Raw genomic sequence first — 18,799 nt, forward strand, 5'->3', positions numbered from 1 at the left:
ACCATGCTCACTGGAGGCCTCAGGAAATTTAAAACATAATTGTAAAATAAAAATGCGTGTGGCATTACAATTTAAAAAAAAACTTAAGAGAAAAGAAAACCATGGTGAAATAAGCCAGACCCAAAGAAACATAGGTCCCAAGGTTTCCCTTATTTGTAATAATTAGTATGTATCTAGGATAATCTTAGCAGATGAGCAGAATAGCTCAATAGCTATGTATATATGACCATATAAAATGATGCTAAGTGAAATGTACTCCAAGACATAGAAATAAGAGGTTTTTCTTTGTTGTTGTTGTTTTGAATGTAGTAGGTCATTTCTTTTTTCTTTTGTGGTTTTCCCCTTATGATTTATCCCATCCCTGTATTTGATTTTGGTGCCCTAGGTATTGTGTATATGTTTATCTGAATCAGGGAGGGAAGGGGAACAACAAAATAGTGAGACAAAAGGACAAAGGGAGAACCGATGCAACAGCGACACTCAGAAGACAATCTGTTGGAAATGATCTATGCAGATTGGGAGTTTGTCAGGGGAAAGAAAGTGGGAGAAAAATGAGGGAGTGGGTAACAAGTTTGACAAGAAACGTATTCGATACCTTACGGGCGCTTAGTGTCTAAACTATAACTCCTCTGCCCATCACCTTCACAATAGAATTAAAATAATAAAAAAAGAAAAATGCGAGCCAGACCCATATAAAATTGTCTCTTAAGGAAGGAAAAGACATGACTGTCTTGCTTTTTAATCCTTTTAAAATATTCCCCAGACATCCTAGCTCCCCAAGTGAATCAAATCCACCTAACCTTAACTGATTACATACTACCGTAGAAGCATTGCGTTAAACACTCATAGGTTTTGGCTCATTTAATCCCCATGTTTTACACAATATTGCCGCATTCTTTCCTAATTTCGCCCAATGTGTCTTCTGTCCTTTTAGCTCCTGTTGTAAGAAGAGCAATGCCTACCATTTATCAAGTTCATTTCCTATACCAAATACCATACTACCTGTTAACTTTCAATCCCCCTTACCTTCAAAGATAGTTGCTATTATCACCACTTTACAAATGGGCCAACTGAGGCTCAGGTGGAGAGACTAAGTGATTTCTCAAGGCCATACAAGGATGACCAGCAGAACTGTTCGAAGAAGACAATACATGATGTTTTTTTGGTCACCATTCTACAGAGTCTGGGCTACTCTCTTACAATACAACACATCTCATGCTTGTTCATCTAAAAAGTCACTGGCCACCTTTCTCTGTTCATTCAGAAGTTCTTCCTGTATTCTCAGTCTTGCTGCTGTAACCTTTGAAATTCTAGAGAAGTGTAGCATCTACAGAAAACTTGGATAGTTTTAGGCCAAGGTCTCTTAATAGTCAATACCAAGACATCTATTTAGAAGGGAAAAACAAGAGTCAAAGCAGTGTAATGAGCCTGTTTCACAGACTAGTCCTTACATTGATTCTAGTGATTTTTCAGCATTATCACTTGATTATCTTCTCCTTATAACTTGTAAAAAAAAATATGCTTCAGAAGCTATTCTTAAGTCCCAGAAGAGTTACTTACTTGCTCTTAATTACAGTTTGCTGTCTCTGATCTAACCTTGTAAAGCAAGATAATATCTTGAATTCCATGACTATTCAGGGTTATTTTTTTAATAATTTTGGGTATCAGAACATCTTGAAAGAGTATGTGAATATTTAATCACTATGCTACTACATGCATGCTTAGTCTCTCCAGGGATTCCAGTATATTTCCCGGACCTTTTTTTTTTTTTGGGTCCGGTCGTGGGGCCTGAACTCTGGGCCTGGGCACTGTCCCTCAGCTCTTCAGCTCAAGGCTAGTGCTCTACCACTTGAGCCACAGCGCCACTTCCGGCTTTTTTCTTTTTTGCTTATGTGGTGCTGAGGAATCGAACCCAGGGCCTTGAGCATGCAAGGCGAGCGCTCTACCACTGAGCCACCTTCCCAGCCCTATTTCCAGGACCTTTTAAGTAATCAAAAAACTTTATATGATGTGACTCAGTAGCCATTACATTAAGATTAGATAGCATGTCTACAGCTAGTTATTTCTGTTGAAATTTAGAGAAATAATTTATTAGCAATAGCTATCTGTACATATGCAAACAGGTGCCAACATGACATAGTATAGAAACAACAACATAAAGGTTCCAAAATAAGGGAAAAGATAAATATGAAAACACCACCTTATTTGACCAGATTGAACAAGAAGACCATGAGCTTTAAGTTGGCAGATACTAGCTATTGGCTCACAAATCCACTTGCCCTTTGCTTCTTAGCACATGGCTAGCCAACACTTCCCCAGCTCCTTTGCAATAAGAGATAGCTGAACAGAAATTATGTCCTTAGGGCTGGGAAGGTGGCTCAGTGGTAGAGTGCTTGCCTTGTGCATGAGGCTCTGGGTTTGATTCCTCAGCACCACATAAGAAAAAAGAAAAAAGCCGGAAGTGGAGCTGTGGCTCAAGTGGTAGAGCACTAGCCTTGAGCTGAAGAGCTGAGGGACAGCGCCCAGGCCCAGAGTTCAGGCCCCACAACCAGCGCCCCCCCCCCCAAAAAAATGATGTCCTTATTCTTCATCTCCTGGACTATTAAGACATTTCCTGTGACTCTCCACACTAACTTTTTTCTCCATCTTCAGATGTCGGTGCCCTGGACCAGTTAGGAAAGACCAAGTCTTGATGGTAGCATATCCTACACACACACACACACACACACACACACACACACACACACACACCGATGCCAATTGTACAATTCATCTGAATAAGAAATAAATAACTCTTAGTTGTCTTGTGTCACTGAGTGTGGGAGTTGTCTATCCCAGAATCCATGAATTTTTTCAGAACTACCACAACCAGGAAGTCACACGGGAAAATACTGAAGACATATGTGAAGTTTATAAAAGTCAAAATATTTAAGGGTGAGAAAAATACAGTTACAAGCATTGGTAGATAACATCTGAACTATCAGGAATGAGATTTTTTCCCTCTAATTTTTCTTTTAATAACTCTTGTAGCATATTTGGCATTAAAATTTAGTAATTTTCAGCATTAATCATGTCAGTGACACTAAAACACTTGGCATCTATAGTCTCATTTAAATATATGATTTGACCCAAAGAGCCAGTGCATAAATGCAATATGCATTCATGAATTAGCTCAATACATCTAACAACACAGGATGGCCTGCTTCATGCAAACTCTAAAACTGCATAAGGTTCTCATTTAACCTCTACGGTACTACATTGAAACAAACTCAAAAGCCACATGAGACCATAGTGGACAAACAGGGATGGAACTTGCCAGAGATACTAAAACTAATGACTTTTCCCCTTCATATTGTATTCCATGGGTATTTGAGCCAGAGTGACTGGTAAACAATGCTGCAATGAACATGATTTTGCTTGGTATTCACACATTGAGGCCAAAAGAGGTTATGCATAGGAGTGGTTGACAAAGGTTCGACAGCTATACGCATATGATCACATTAGATTATATTCTATGGAATGAACTCCAAGAAAAGGAAACAAGGGACATTCTTAGTTGCCATTGTTCATGTTTTTGTTTTCTTTTCCTTCTGTCTTGTTTGTTAGTTTGTTAGTATTTGAGAGGGTATGGGAGGGCACAGAAAAGGTCTCACAAGGGTGAATAAATACAACAGTGGTACTCATTAGACACTATGTGAAAAATGAACTGCATATCTTGTGGCTGGGGACAGCAGAGAAAAACTGGGAGAAAGCAATGGAAGGGGAGACAGTGTTCAAAAAGAATTGTATTCATGACTCATTACCTGATTCATGTAACTGTAACCCCTCTGTATATCAACTCTACAATATCAATAAAAAAGAAAAGAATCCCCCCCCCTCAAAAAAAGATTAAAGGGTGGAGTAAGCTATTCTTCTGAAGCTTTTCTACTTAATACTAAGGAAAATACAGTAAGCTACTAAAGTAGTGAATCCTCCCAAGCTGGTAAACACCATATCCTAAGCAATCTCCTCTAATAGGATGACAAAGAATGGAATAACATTGAATCTACTGATCCTTAATGGTTCTAGTTCCCAGCTTTAGTGCAGTGTCAGAGCACACAGAGCAACTGTAAATGCCTCAGATAGTAATGGTTTGTCTACCAGACATTCAGCTCGAGTCTGAGAAGAAAACAGAAAGCCATCAACTATTCTGCTCCTTGGAATGGCTCCCTTTTTCTCTGACCTCTTGTCACATCCCAAATCCTACACTGCAGCAGAAGCTGACAGAGATGTCTGCTTCATCTCCCTCATACTAGAATTCTTATCTCTCAGACTCTTTGGAAGCGAATACATTTTCTAAATAGCCCCTTGTTATCCGTATATTAGTTTAGTCATTCATTATTGATCATCTTCAAACTGCCAAGTACTGGGATGGCCAATAGAAAAACTACAATACTTATGTATGCCATGTACATATGATATACCTATACATCTATGTAACTATATTATATATATATATATATATGAATATATATATATGAAACAAAGACAAGGATCATCATTGCTTTGTTCACATTTTTTCATCTCCTTCATACAGAACTCCTCTCAGAAGAGAACAATCCTTCATTAGCATTTGTGCTATGAATGGATAAACACATTAAACACTCAAGAAAAAAAACATATTTGTGTTACTTCATTGCTTTCCTTTCAAGAGTCCTATGGAGTATAAATTATTATTCTACCCTCATAGAGAAGGACAGGCCTATGCTCCACCAGCCAGTGCTGCCATCAGGATTGTTTTTCTTGAGGGTAAAAGGTAGCTTGAGTGTGTGTGTGAGGTGGGGAGAGAGAAGCGGAAGGGAAATGTGTTGACTCATATCCTTCAGTAAATGTGTTTATTCCAACTCTGCTACTGCTGCCAAATGTGCTGCAAAGCCAGCAAGACAGTAGGACTTGGCTCGGCAAAGCTCACCCGAAAGTCACAGGCTTTATTTCCTTCTGCCAGCCCTTTAGCCACTGGGCATAAAGTATTGGACAAAGTTAAAAGATTAATTCTGCCTTTACTCTGAAAAAGAAAAAAATAATGTCCTCTCTCCCAGATCGGGAGGCAAAGGTATTTGTAGGCTGTCTCCTTGATAAACCACCAAGAATTAACTCATTGCCAGCTTGGTAGCACCTTAATGTCAATGTAATGGAACCTAAACACTTACTACGTCATCATCAGCCCAATCTTGCTAATAAACAGTGATTATGACTTTGTTGAGAAGGTAATCCCAAACCATTGCTTATTACCAGAAGACAGACCTTCACCTCATCCAACATACTGGAAGACATTTAAAGTTGTTTAAGGTTGCCTGAGATGAGCAATGAAATTATATATATATATATATATGTGTATATATATATATATATATATATATACATACACATATACGTATACACACACACACATATAAAAACCAATAATTGACATGTTGCAAAACAGAGAGTCAGCCAATAGGTTTCTAGCCTTTTCCTAGAGTAGAAATATCTAGCAATAAAGGAACTCTGTGATCTATATTCAAGTTCTTCCCCAAAGCTTCTGGGAAGCCACCTGGAACCAGAGACAACAAATGACCAGTGAGCTTGGCTAAATAAAGCACAGCTGGAACAGAGCCCAAAACTTCTCCCCACTGTTTCGTGACTAAGAGAAGGATATAAACTCCATGCCTTTTTAGGCCTTAACAGGAGTCTTTTCTTGCTCAGAGAGGCACAAGGCAGTTTTTACTGATATTATTAGATGCAAGTTGTCACTGAAATCACAACTCCTAAAAACTCTTCCATCTCTGCCTCGTCCATTGCCCTCCACTTTCTAGCTGCTACCATCTTGACTGTCCACCAAGTTCACCATGTGTCATCAAATCTCTGTGCCTTTGCAGATGTTAATGCCTAGCATTATCTCTCCCCAACACACCCCTCCTAGTTTATCAGCCCAGAAATTTCTTTTTTTTGGGGGGGGGGGGCCGGTCATGGGGCCTGAACTCTGGGCCTGGGCACTGTCCCTCAGCTCTTCAGCTCAAGGCTAGCGCTCTACCACTTGAGCCACAGCACCACTTCCGGCTTTATTCTTTTTGCTTATGTGGTGCGAGGAATCGAACCCAGGGCCTCAGGCATGCAAGGCAAGCGCTCTACCACTGAGCCACCTTCCCAGCCCCAGCCCAGAACTTTCTGACAACACTTTAGCATCCTTCAAAATGCAGCCCAAGCATCCTCTAAGACCCTTCCTTTCCTTTCTTCACCCTTCCTGTTCCCAAAATGAGTAAGACGCTCATCCACCCTTCTCTTTACACATACTCTCTCTCAAGGTTCATTATCATACTCCTTACATTTTATTGCCTCTATGATTGTAGACAAATACTGGCATCTCAATAGATTATGAACTGTTTGCACAATAGATTATGAGCTCTTGAGAGAAAGTTCAATGTCTAATTCATGTTTGTGGCGCTCCCCGCCCCCTCCCCCAGTGCTGGGCACCCTTGATAAATGTTCAATGATCATGTAGACAAAGGGAAATATTTCATAGCAGTCTCTACGTTCTGTCTATCTTAACTGGACCATTGAGAGGGTACTGTGGGTATGTCATTTGGCATACCATAAGCACAATCTCCCAAATGAAGATAAAATCTATTGTAGTAATAGTTGTGCAGAGCATTACAGCTACAAGTGCTAAAAATGCTCTGTACCACTCCGAGCATCTGTGTTATGTTGCACAATACTTGGTCAATGATTAATCTACATGATACAAAGCACACTTGGCACATTTATCTCTCTTGATGCCTTCATCATCATCATCATCATTAAAGTACAAAGTTGAAGACCCTTTCATTTTGTTAAAATGAAAGTAACAAATCTCAAAGATCAAAGTGAGGACCAAAGGCAAGCTAAAAGTGACTCCTCTCATCCAGCCTGTCATTCAGAATATGCTCATTCCACTATGGCTGTATTTATCTAGTAGGCCAGGATTTTTATTTTTTTAAGAAATGAATTTTGTGAAATGCTGGCAGTTGGGTATGTTTACTCCCACCTATAATCCTTGCAATTTGATACACTGAAATCAGGAAGATGGCAGTTCAAGGCCAGCCTAGGCTAGAAGGCATGGTGGTATGCACCCTGTCATTCCTGCTATGTGGGATGCTGAGATCAGGAGCATGACATTTCCAGTTAAGTCCAGAAAAAATGTTTGTGAGACCCCATTTGGTTGAGAGATGCTAGATGTGGTGGTATGAACTTGTCATCCCAGTTAGGGTAGAAAGCATAAAATAGGAGAATCACAGTCCAGGCGAAAGCTTAAGGGGAAAAGGAAAAAAAAAAAAAAGATGGAATCTGTCCAAAATAACCAATGAATAAAAAAGCTGGAACTGTGGTTCACTTGACTAGCAAGCACAAATTCAAACCTCAGTACTACAAAAAGAAAGAAAGAGGGAAGGAAATAAGGAAGGAGAAAGGGAAAGATAAATATAGAAAGAAAGAAAGAAAGAAAGAAAGAAAGAAAGAAAGAAAGAAAGAAAGAAAGAAAGAAAGAAAGGAAGGAAGGAAGGAAGGAAAAAAGAAAGAAAGAAAAAGATAAAAAGAAAGAAAGGAAGGAAAAAAGAAAGAAAATAAATGTTGCTATGAAAAGAAGGAAAAGAGTTGGCTTTCTATAGCTTCTTATAATTAAATTCTGAAAGTGTCTTACTAAATGGCAAACAAACTTAATTATATCATTTTCTTTGGCCATCCCCCGCCCATAGCTTCTCATAACCAAAAGCTAAAGTCTAAACTTCTCATCTTGGCTTCAAAGTACCTTGAAATTGGTTCTAGGCCATCATTTTGGTTATTGAGCCCAGCCATCCACTCCAACCCATCTCTTCCATATGCCCCTTTCGCCATCCATCCCCACATTTTGTGTTGTCATAGCTTATCATTTTCAAACACTTTATTATTGTTTCATGGTTTCTCCCCATTCCTTCACTGGTATTTTTGCAGTCTTAACGTATCCTTGGCCTAGGTTCAAATGTTTTCCTCTGTATAAATCTTTCTCTTCTCAGCTGGCATCTGCCCCCAAATAGTTCACTTTATCACTCCTTTGTACCCCCCCCAGCATATATTTTTGCACATCTCTATCACACATTATGCCCTATCTTATCAAGCCTAAGAACCAGGTGCTGTGCACTTTTGTGATTGCAGTGCTTAGCACATAGTTATGTGACTGATCAATTGACATGTATAAGAACTAGTCCAAGAGTCAACAACAATTGTTATTACTGGTGTCAATTATGACCACAAAGATGATGATGATGATGATGATGATGATGATGATGATGATGATGAAGAGATAATGATAATTTTATGGGAGTAGCTTCAGTTCACTGAGCAATCACTACATGCCAAGCACTATGATAGATCTAATATCATAGATCTATAGATCTAACATTTTTCTCCAATCCTTATTTTGCAGATGGTCAATCTAAAGCCCTATTAGGAACTACATTACTTCATTTAATTCAAAATTACAATCCTCATATGGGATTGTCTTGATTCTACATCCCATGCTTACTCTATATATGTTTTTCTAATATATAATGTTTATATAATGTATATTTTCTGTTATATATGTTTTATATAATACATATATGCTTATTTTATATATAGTATATATAACTGCTGATTGTCATATATTGTATAAATATGCTTACTATCATATAATATATATATATATATATATATAATTTAACCAGTAGTTTTAAGGTATTCCAGATTATGTACATTTTATAAATAATGTTTTGTTACCTTCCTAATCACCCCGAAGAAATAACAATCTTTTGGGTTATCATCTCTAGAATATAGACTGCAGATTAGAAAGCTGCCCCCACCAGACAAAACAACTGTGTATGATCCCAAATAAGCAAAGTCTACGCAAAATACAGCAGTGGTTGGAGACATTTAGCACCAATTAAGACCAGATGTTATGTCAGAATTGCAAACCAGTACTAAACAGTTCAATCTACTAATTCAGTGCAAAGATCCATGGTTTAAGAAGACAGAACAGGCCCATATTAGGACACCTTGATCCTTCACTACCTTCCTAAAAGGTTCCATTCCAATGTTCCAGTATCTTCTGCAGTGAGCCTTATGTTTCAGGTTCACCCTACATCTACTCAGTCATTTTCCTTCCCTGTATGTTTGCTCTTCTCCAGCTCTTTCATCCCAAGATCTGACACAATCTAATATCCCCTTGTTTTCTTTTCATGTATAGATTCTCCTGTGTAGAGAATTATATGGTCTGTATTAAAAAAATTAAGCTTTTGTTTCTATCATGCTCTAGGATTACAATTTTCCTAGTTATGTCCTAGCAACTGCGCACTGTTCACATATTTTACTTTAGTCTGAATTACGTGTATTTCTCAACTTTGCTTTTATAAGTACATCTTGAGCCTAGATCATCATATATTCTAATAAAGGCACTGATCCTTCGCATTTGCAGAATACGAAGAATGTTCAGAATCAGGTTCTGATGCTCTCTTGGCAACAATTCTATAAAATCAGGCAAAGGAAATGTAATTTCCACTTTACAGAGAAGGCAAGTGAGACTCAGCGATATTGAGATTGTCCGTGTCATAAACGTAATTAAGGTAGAAATCAACTACAAGGTACCTCTTCTGCTACCTGAAGTCTTTCTAGAGTGGCTTGCTACCATACACATTTATGGTACCTGTCTCTCTTTCTGACCTAAACTCCAGGCCCAAATATGTAACGATTCATTAAGGTCATATGATGTTGCGTCAGATACTGGCTTCTTCAGATGCTGAGCAAACCCTTCTTCTTTCTTCCTCTTCTTCTTCCCTCCCCCTCCCCCTCCCCCTCCCCCTCCCCTCCCTCTCCCCCTCCCCCTCCCCCTCCCCCTCCCCCTCCTCCTCATGCTCCTCCTCTTGCTCCTCCTCCTCCTCTTGCTCCTCCTCTTCTTGGCAATGTTTCTCCACCCTGACTTTCTCTCCTCTACCCTGATATTTTATATTACTTGGGAGACTCTTGACTCACTGTCTGGAAAATTTCATCTAAGATGATGCTCATGTTCCTGGGACTGTAAGTTGTCACATACAAAATAAATAGGTGACAGTTTTAACCTAGGATATTTTTGTTACATAACATGTACAGTTAATTTCCAAAATTCAAACAATGCAAACCTACCAAAAGTTGGGGGTGAAAGACTTACACCTCATTACAGAGGTTCCTGAATTTCACCTTCTTCCCAGGACTAGTCTCCTTGAGTCATCAACTTTGCCCATTTTGATTGACACTGTTTTAGAAACTGACCAAGATAAGATGAAAAGAAGAACAAAAAGTTTTCCTCACATGCTATAAAGAAAATAGACTTAAGAGAATTGAGGGTTTGTTTTTGTTGTTTTCTTGAGATTTTCTTCTTTTTAAATTAGGATCAATATTGTACTGTGGTGCTTGAGGCCTATTTCTATAACCAAAGTTTGGCAACTGGAAACTTCATACTGATTTGTACATATTGAAGTTTCTGTGGTATTAGAAGTTATCTAATTGATGTTTTCATTAATCATTTGTCAGGAAAAAAAAAAACCTTATGGCTAATGAGACAATCAGATAAGTAGTCTCTTTGGGTGGGGCTAGTGTTTTGTTCAATGGGGTGTTCTGTTTCCCGCATAAGGACTGAATATGTAGCTTGCTAACTTGAATAAACTTTGAAATTTATTCTATTCAAGCAGGATGAAGAAATTTAATCCTCTGGGTAATGACATGGCTACATGATGACTTATTAAACTTTCCAAGCTTCATCTCAATATTCATAAGGATAAAATGGGTTGAATTTCATAATAATACACCAAAGTCTAATGCTACTGTTATAACTTAAGAAGGAAAACCAACGAGCATTTCAAAACTTTAAGCCAAAGCCCCTTTTAAAGCAGAGTTCACGCTCAATGTTCTAAGACCTATCTGTGCTTGTGATTCTTCTTGCATTTCTTTGGCAGTACTAAGGGTGTTAAAGTCAGGGCTTCGTGCTTGCTAATCAAGACTTTCCACTTGAGCAATACCTCCAGGCCTTGCTATTTGGGTTTAGACCAGCTGTTATGGGATAATGTAAAGCTCTATTCTACCATGAACCAAAACTAAATCAGATTGGAGGAAATAAATACAGTTGATATTATTGAATACTTACTATGCCTAGACACTGTTAAGCAAAAAAAAAAAAAAAAAATCTCTACCTGTATTATCTAATTTAATCCAGATAACGGATGTGTGAATGCATACACATAAAGGAACTGAAATTAAGCCATTTTCACTTTTAGATTCAGAAAAGAATGAACTAAATGTTCTTTGTTAATAGAAGATGCTGGTCCCAGGGTTCTGGGTCATAGTTTCACCTGTATGATGGACAGTTATGTGTACAACTCACGTGCTACCTTATCTAGCTTTATACTATCATCACCTTAGACTTCCATTCTCAACTTCTTTTAATATGTACATCCATTGAACTCAACTGATTTTTTTCAATTAGAGACATCAAAATTGATTAATTAATAAAATAACTACATTTGGGGGAAAAAATTTCTGAACCAACTGGGTACCAGTAGCTCACACCTGTCATCCTAACTACTCAGGAGGCTGAGATCTGAGGATTGTGGTTCAAAGACAGTCCAGGAAGAAAAGTCTGTGAGACTCTTATCTCCAATAGACTATATCAAAAAAGCCAGAAGTTGTGCTGTTGCTCAAGTGATAGAGCTCTAGCCTTGAGTACAAAGAGTCTCAGGGACAGTGCCCAGGCCATGAATTCAAGCCCTAGGACCAGAAGAAAAAGAAAATTCCTGAGCCAAAACACAAATGATAGTGAATTTTTCCTCAGTTACACTTGACTGTGAATCCTTCAGACAAAACCTCTGTCTAGTCAATAAAAGTATCCCACAAATTCTAAGAGGAGACACATTAAAATATCTGAAATATATTCAAAATATATTCAAATGTGGCATAACTCAAATTATTGTTGCTACTATTATAAATAAACTCACAAGCAGGTAGAGTTACATATGAAGGGAAATGGAGTACACTGCAGGAATTATGTCAGGCAGCTGTCTTTGATCAGGAGATTCTCTCTCTTCCTCCCTCCCTCTGCCCTCTTCCCCCTCTCTTGTGCTGCTAAGCATTCATTCTCACTGATCTGAGCTGCTTTTGTAGAGCATCAGCTCTTACAAACACTCTCTGTCTCTCTGTCTCTCTCTGTCTCTCTGTCTCTCTCTGTTTCTCTCTCTGTCTCTGTCTCTCTCTTTCTCTCTCTCTCTTTCCAGTAAAATGAGAGCTCTGTTTAATATGGAGACAGAAGAATCTCCAGACCATGACATTTCCTCTGTAGTCTTGCTGTGTTGTCATTAAGTAGCCCAAATACATATGATCTTTCAGATGGAACACACACATGCTTTCTCACCAGCTACCTAATCCTGGCCAGGTAGACCTCCGATCCCATTTGCCAACCAAATTACAATTACAGAGCCATCAAGTATACCAAATACCACTATCTGTACTCTAAGCAATAGATCTAAATAGACACAGGGAGAAAATTCCTGGGTATACTTTTAGATAAGATTGAAAGGAAGGTGGGGTTACCACCTTTGGTTAAGGAAACACCAAGCTCCAATGCTCCACAGTGATCCTAAAAGCAACTAGAATTCCCTCCATAGGTCCAAACTCCAACCAACATTTCCGGTTTGCAAAATGTTTACACTGCAGATTCTTGCTGTCTCCCTCAGCTTTATATTCATCTGTGATGAAGTCCACACTACCAATGCACCCATCATCCGTGTCTAGTAATTCAACAGGAATTAGCACCCATTTATTGGTCAGAATAACTCATGCCATGATGGTAAAAAAGAGCTTTTTTAAAAATAATATTTTAAACTTATATAGTAGATTCTATGCTCGTAGGTTTATGCTTCTTTTGGTGAAGCTCAGCCGTTGAGTAAATTAAAACTGCAAATCATAGATACAGAAATGAAAAACCCACCAACTTCTCTCTGAGGCATAATTATTCAACCCTAATGCACTGCATTCCTATCCATCCTAAAGCTGTCAGAGGAGTAGGGAAAGGAATCCAGATTCCCACAGTCTGTGGCAATTATGAATCATGATTATATTACTAATCATAACTCTGACATGCAGGGGCATCACTGAATGAGTAGCTCTGTGTAGAAGAGGAAGAGACCACCTTTGCCACCGAAAAAGAATGGTCCCTTTGAAGTTAAGTTTATGGATATGTAAATACGAAGTACATAACATTTCATCATTGGCTACATATCTTCATCAAGTGCAAATTAATGCAGATTCCCCACTAGGCACTGGGAATGCTAACCTAGTTTTCCGTGTGTGTAGCTAATAGCTTGCAATTTTGCTTACACTGTTATCCTCTCATTACACAGCAATGATGATTATTGGGTAAATACCTGTGAAAAGCCACATACTCCACAGCACTCCTCCTGGGTTGGATATAACCTCCTCCTAATGTTTCTATTTGAATAATTTAGTTGCCAAGACACCAAATCAAATACAACTATGATAGATAATCCACTCATGGCCTGTTGGGAGCTAAGGAGAGACTTTCAGCTTGTTTGCCTACATCACTACCTGACAAAATACCGAGTATGGGCTAGGGAAAAAGAGGATGCTGAGGGAAATCCAGAGCCCTTTGTCAGTCTTACAGGAACTCAGATGGCTTGTCTGATTTGATCATTATTTATGGTGATGGAGAGACAAAGAGAAGGGCTAGTTTATACCTAGTGAACAATTCTAGAACAAGAGAAAGAAGGGAAAGGTGTGAACAGTGTCATAGATAGATGACTGATACAAACCCTTACAGGTGACTTGAGAGTTCCCACTACAGGAGTTGGGATGACCCCAGGACATCTTTTCTTGTCTGCCAGGTGAACAACATAACTCACTAAAGTATTACAGAAGCACATTTCTTAGGTGGCCAAGATCCAAATGTTGATTTCTGGTAACAGATTTTTTTTTATTCCTGCCTTATGAGGCAAGAACTGAAACTAAACAATGATGTTTATTTAGATCTGGGCTCAGGTGAAGGGTCCCAAAAGTTTTTTTTTTTGTCTTGTCTTGTTTTTTGAATATTCAGAATCACATTTAGCTTATGAGATGGAGTTTTGGCAGAACTGAAAAGAGGAGAGGCAGAAAGCCTTTCCTTCAATTCCAAGGCTGCTCAAACATGTCTGCTCTCAGGAGCAAGGTTCCTGCGCTTCTCCTCTGGTGACTTCATGGGAAGTTGGCTCAGTCCCCAATTCTGCAGAGGGAATGCAGAAGGAAGGGAGCACTGTGAATAGGCTTCACTCTGGATACTTAAATGGCAGGTGTGAAGCCAGATGGGGAGGGCTCTGCTCAGTGGGAGGAGCCACGGGACTGGGGAATACTGCTGCAGGTCCTGGGGCTTTTCCTCACTGCGCCTCCCATGCTCAATTTCCTGCACCAACAAGGACTCTGCTCAGAAATCAGAATGCCTCCCAACGCATACCTTGGCACACTACACGCAAGCTCTACCTCATTCACCTCGACAAGACACCTTGGGTTCTCATTTGCTTCTAAAAACCACAGGCTAAGCTCAAGTAGCACAGAGACCAGAGTCTCTGAGCCAGCACATCTTTGCCACTGGGAACTAAGAAGGACCAAGATTTAAAGTGGTATTAGTGCTACTACTCGGTTGTTTTCCTATGGTCTTTCCCGGTTATTTGGGGGATGGAGGCATTGCCATCAGTTCTTTTTTTTCTCCCCCAACCATGCTAGTGCATCCTAACTGGGTTTAAGGAAAGCATGGAGGGCTCCTACATCTCTCTAAATCCCAGCTGGTACTCCCCAATCCGACATCTCCCCCTCTTTTCCTCCCTCCCTTCCCTCCCCACCCCCCCCCCCCTTAAAAGTGCCTAGAGGCCAAGGCAAGGATCTGCGTCCTTTTTGCTATCTCTGAAAGCACCAGGAGTTTGGGAACTTTGAAAGCCAGGGAATGGGGGGGTTGGGGAGAGGGGGTGGGGATGGGAATGGGGAGGTGGAGGTTGCCAGGGCTCAGATTTCGGCGCCAGAGTTCTCAGCCAGAAGCAGTTGAAAATCAACACCCATCTGCCTCTTCCTTTTTTTTTTTTCATGCCCCCATTTCTTCTGCTTTCTCCCTTCCAAGACTCCAACACCACACACACACACACACACACACACACACACACACACACACACACACACACACACCTTGGGTTTAGTTGTTTTTTTTTCCATTCTAAAGACATCACACAGAAACCGAGTCTGTAGCACTCCCTTACTTCTAGCCCTATACCAACCCACAACAACCCCCCTCCTTTCCCCTGAGACACACACACACACACACACACACACACACACGGATTGTTCCTAACATTCAACACAACCCGACCCGCCCGAGCCTCCAGCATGTCCCATACCTGATATGCAGACGATGAAATTGGCTTGAAGAAGAAAAAGCACCTCCCAGACTATTTCCATCCTCTGATTCTCATTCCAAGTGCATCACTCGACGGGAAAACAAGGGGGAAGGAGTGGGGGGGGGGAGCCCGACCCGGCACACACCACACACACACACACACACACACACACACACATACACGCACGCGCGCGCACACACACTACACACACACACACACTCCCAAGCGAGCGCACACTCTCCCCACCCGACAGCCAGCCGGGGACCGGGGACCGACGCCTTCCCCGCGAGATCAATATCGCAGTTCGAAGTGTTCCAGCAAATCTCCCCTCGGGCTCGACGGTTGTGCGCCCCAGATGTGCTGACACATGTCCGGTGCCTCTCCGCCTCCGAGGTCGCCGGGCTCGCGCGCCTCGGCTCCGGGCAGCAGCAGCAGCAGAAGACGAAGAAGCAACGGCGGCGGCGGCGGAGGAGACGGCGCTAACAGCGGAGGAGGAGGTGGTGGCGAAGGCAGCAGCCACCTGAAGCCACCACCACCGGAGCCGGACTCTGCCAGTACCACCGGGACCCCGATCCGCCTGGCGCCCCAAGAAGACATAGACGATCGCCCCCCCCGCCGGGCTGGTGCCGTGCTGTGGGGGGGGGGTGTTCCCGGAGACCCGCGGGAGTTGAAGGCTCTGGCGGTCGGTGACAAGTTGCCTTCGAAGTCCGCCCCCCCTCACCGGGGCATGGTCCGGGGGTTTGGCTGCGGCTGGGCTCGGCTGGAGGAGGAGGGGGGGGGGGGGAGAGGCGTTCTCCTCCCGGCTTCTGGGGGTGGCGCGGGAAGGAGGAGCAGGCACGCCGTGCACACACGCACACACACACACACACACACACACACACACACACACACACACACACGGACAGGGGGAGAGGAAGAGAAGAAGAGAAGAGAGAGGTTACCGCCCGAGCACGCGCGGGCCGCCGACCCTCCCGGCTCCCCGCGTCCGCGCGCGCAGCCCCGCGGCGCCTCGGAGCTGGGGAGGGAGGGGCGGGCGCGGGGCGCGGGGCGCGGGGCTGGGCTGGGGGGGTGGGGGGCGGGGAGCGCGGCGCGCGCTGCCCCGACGCCGAGCCCGGCGGGGCCCCGCTGGGGAGGGGCGGGGAGGGGAAGGGGAGGGCGCGCTCCCCGCGGTCGCCCGCGCGCGTGCTGTCTGCTGCTCGGTTATTTTCCTGGGCTCCCCGGAACCTCCAGTGGCCTCGCTTCCATCGCCCGCAACTAGCGGCGGCGCCGGGATTTTTTTTTTCCCCTTTTCCCGCAATGCAACTGCAGGGGTCGTTATTTCCTTGCCTACGGATCCCGACGCTTCCCGAGCCAGAGAGGAGGAGGAGGAAGAGGAGGAGGGGGAGGAGAGAGGAAGGGGAGGAGGAGGAAAGGGAGGAGGGGAGGAGAGAGAGAGGAGGGCAGGTGGGAAAGCGAGAGGGGGGAGGAGGAGGGGGGGGAGGAGAGAGGAGGAGGAAGAGGAGGGAGGCTGGGCCAGGTGAACATCCTTGCCGCCTCCAGGAATCCCAGCGTCAGCCTGGGCGGCCGGACACCCCGGGTAGGGCTGGGGTGGGAGGGGGAGGGGAGGCGGAGGCACCGGTCTGGGCAGGCCGGGGAGGAGAAGTCTAACCCTGCCTTCAGGAGGAAGGGGAAGGCTGGGCTGGCTTGGGAGCTTCAGGCCGCCGTCCCTGCTCAGGGGTAAGGAGGGGTGGGGATGGGGGTGGCTCAGCCGGGGCGGCCTTTGCGGGCTGCACCCCCCCCCCCCCCGCCTCCTCGGCTACCTTCGGGTCTCCTCCAGAATCTTTGAGAGTCTCTCTCTCTCTCTCTCTCTCTCTCTCTCTCTCTCTCTCTCTCTCTCTCTCTCTCTCTCTCTCTCCTCTCTCTCTCTCTCTCTCTCTCTGTCTCTCTCTCTCAGAAAGAACTTGGGCACGGGACTCCTGCAGGGAGAGCTACGCAGCACGCGCTCTCTGCTGCGGATTTTATTTTTATTTGCATCATTCATTTCCTCTTCCCCCCCTCTCTCTTTGGTTCCCCCCCCCTCCCCATCACCACCTCATTCCCCTTCCTGCTTCAGTGCCAGGACACTACTTACCCCAGAGTTCTCTGCAGGAGTGCAACTCTTGTCTTGCAAGTCCCTCACCGCCCCTCTTCCAAAAGCGGAGGGGGGGGGGGGTGGAGAGACACAGGGGTTATTATTATTATTATTCTAAAAGTCCGGATGCCAACCGTAGCGGCTGCGCGTCTTAAGTAGCTCGGGGAGGATGGAGGCGATTGGAAACGCGGACCTTAGAGGGGAGGAGATGGGGAGCGGGGGAGGCAGGGGGAGCGGAGAACGGGTTTCCCTTCTTGGTTAATTTTTTTTTTCCTCCTTCGGCCCCTTGGTGTTTCTTTCAGGCAGCTCTAGCGCTCGGCAGGCGTTGTTTTGTTTTATGGTTTTTTTTTGTGGTTTTTTTGGTGGTTGCCCCAGGATGCTCTCGGCCGGCGGCGGCGGCGGCGGCGCTCCGCAGCGTCCACGGAAGATTTCTCCAGCCAGCGTGCGCGCGCCGCACCGCCTTCCCCTCTCCAAGCCCTGCGCGCGGGGCTCTCTCTCTCCGAGGCCACCCCCCCGTGGGAAGAGGGCAGGGAGTTTGGAGGAGGGGGGGGGAGAGGACGGCCTGAGCCCCACCCACCACCCAAGCACAGCCGGAGCCCCGGGGAGGGGAAGGGGTGGTCCACACCAGGATGCCAGGGGAGGCGGGGAGGGAGGGGAAGGGTGGGCTGGGTCTCAAGCCAAATGAAGGACTTGGTGCCTGACTGCAAAAGGTGGTCGCCGGCGAAATGGAAGTGGAAAGACACGCTGTGGCTGGGACTGCTCTGGCCTGGAAGGGCTGGGAACTACTGGAGGGACTGGGGGGAAAACAACAAAACGAGACAAAACAAAAACCAATCTCAATCGGTTCCGTGGGCTTGGATCTCGACAGTGGTGGCTTGCAAAGAAAAAGAAGGGGGGGAAAAAGCCTCACACCTACCTCTTCTATTTTTGGGGGGGGGAGGGAGGGAGGGGGTGCTGAAGAAAAGGACCAGAGTGCAAGGAATCCCTGGAAAGACTTTGGATTTCTCATTTGTCCCGATTTGACGTTGGGCGATTTTGCACACGCGCGGATGGACACACACACACAAGCCGTGGGGAATTGTTTGGAACCTTTAACCTGTGGAAGTTCAGAAGCCATTTGAATAGGAGACGTGGTCTCCTGAGGGCGGAAAAGGTAGGGGAGGAAGGAAGTTGGTCTGCAGGGCGGCCAGGCATGGGTGCCACGGGAGTTTACACGATCGTGCTC

The 18,799-nt window shown here is 43.9% G+C and overlaps 1 protein-coding gene across 1 annotated transcript in view; it reads right to left on the reverse strand.

Moving 5' to 3' along the window:
* Ca10 (carbonic anhydrase 10) overlaps positions 1 to 15,525 on the reverse strand; it is a 454,098-nt gene extending 438,573 nt beyond the window's left edge. The window contains exon 1 of the mRNA XM_042674000.1: positions 15,465 to 15,525. Coding sequence (XP_042529934.1) covers positions 15,465 to 15,525 — 61 coding nt within the window. The remainder of the gene's footprint in view (positions 1 to 15,464) is intronic.
* Positions 15,526 to 18,799: the final 3,274 nt, after the last annotated feature.

Source organism: Dipodomys spectabilis, unplaced genomic scaffold (assembly GCF_019054845.1).
Source record: "Dipodomys spectabilis isolate Male_0828 unplaced genomic scaffold, ASM1905484v1 ptg000018l, whole genome shotgun sequence".
In the NCBI taxonomy this organism is placed as follows: domain Eukaryota; kingdom Metazoa; phylum Chordata; class Mammalia; order Rodentia; family Heteromyidae; genus Dipodomys; species Dipodomys spectabilis.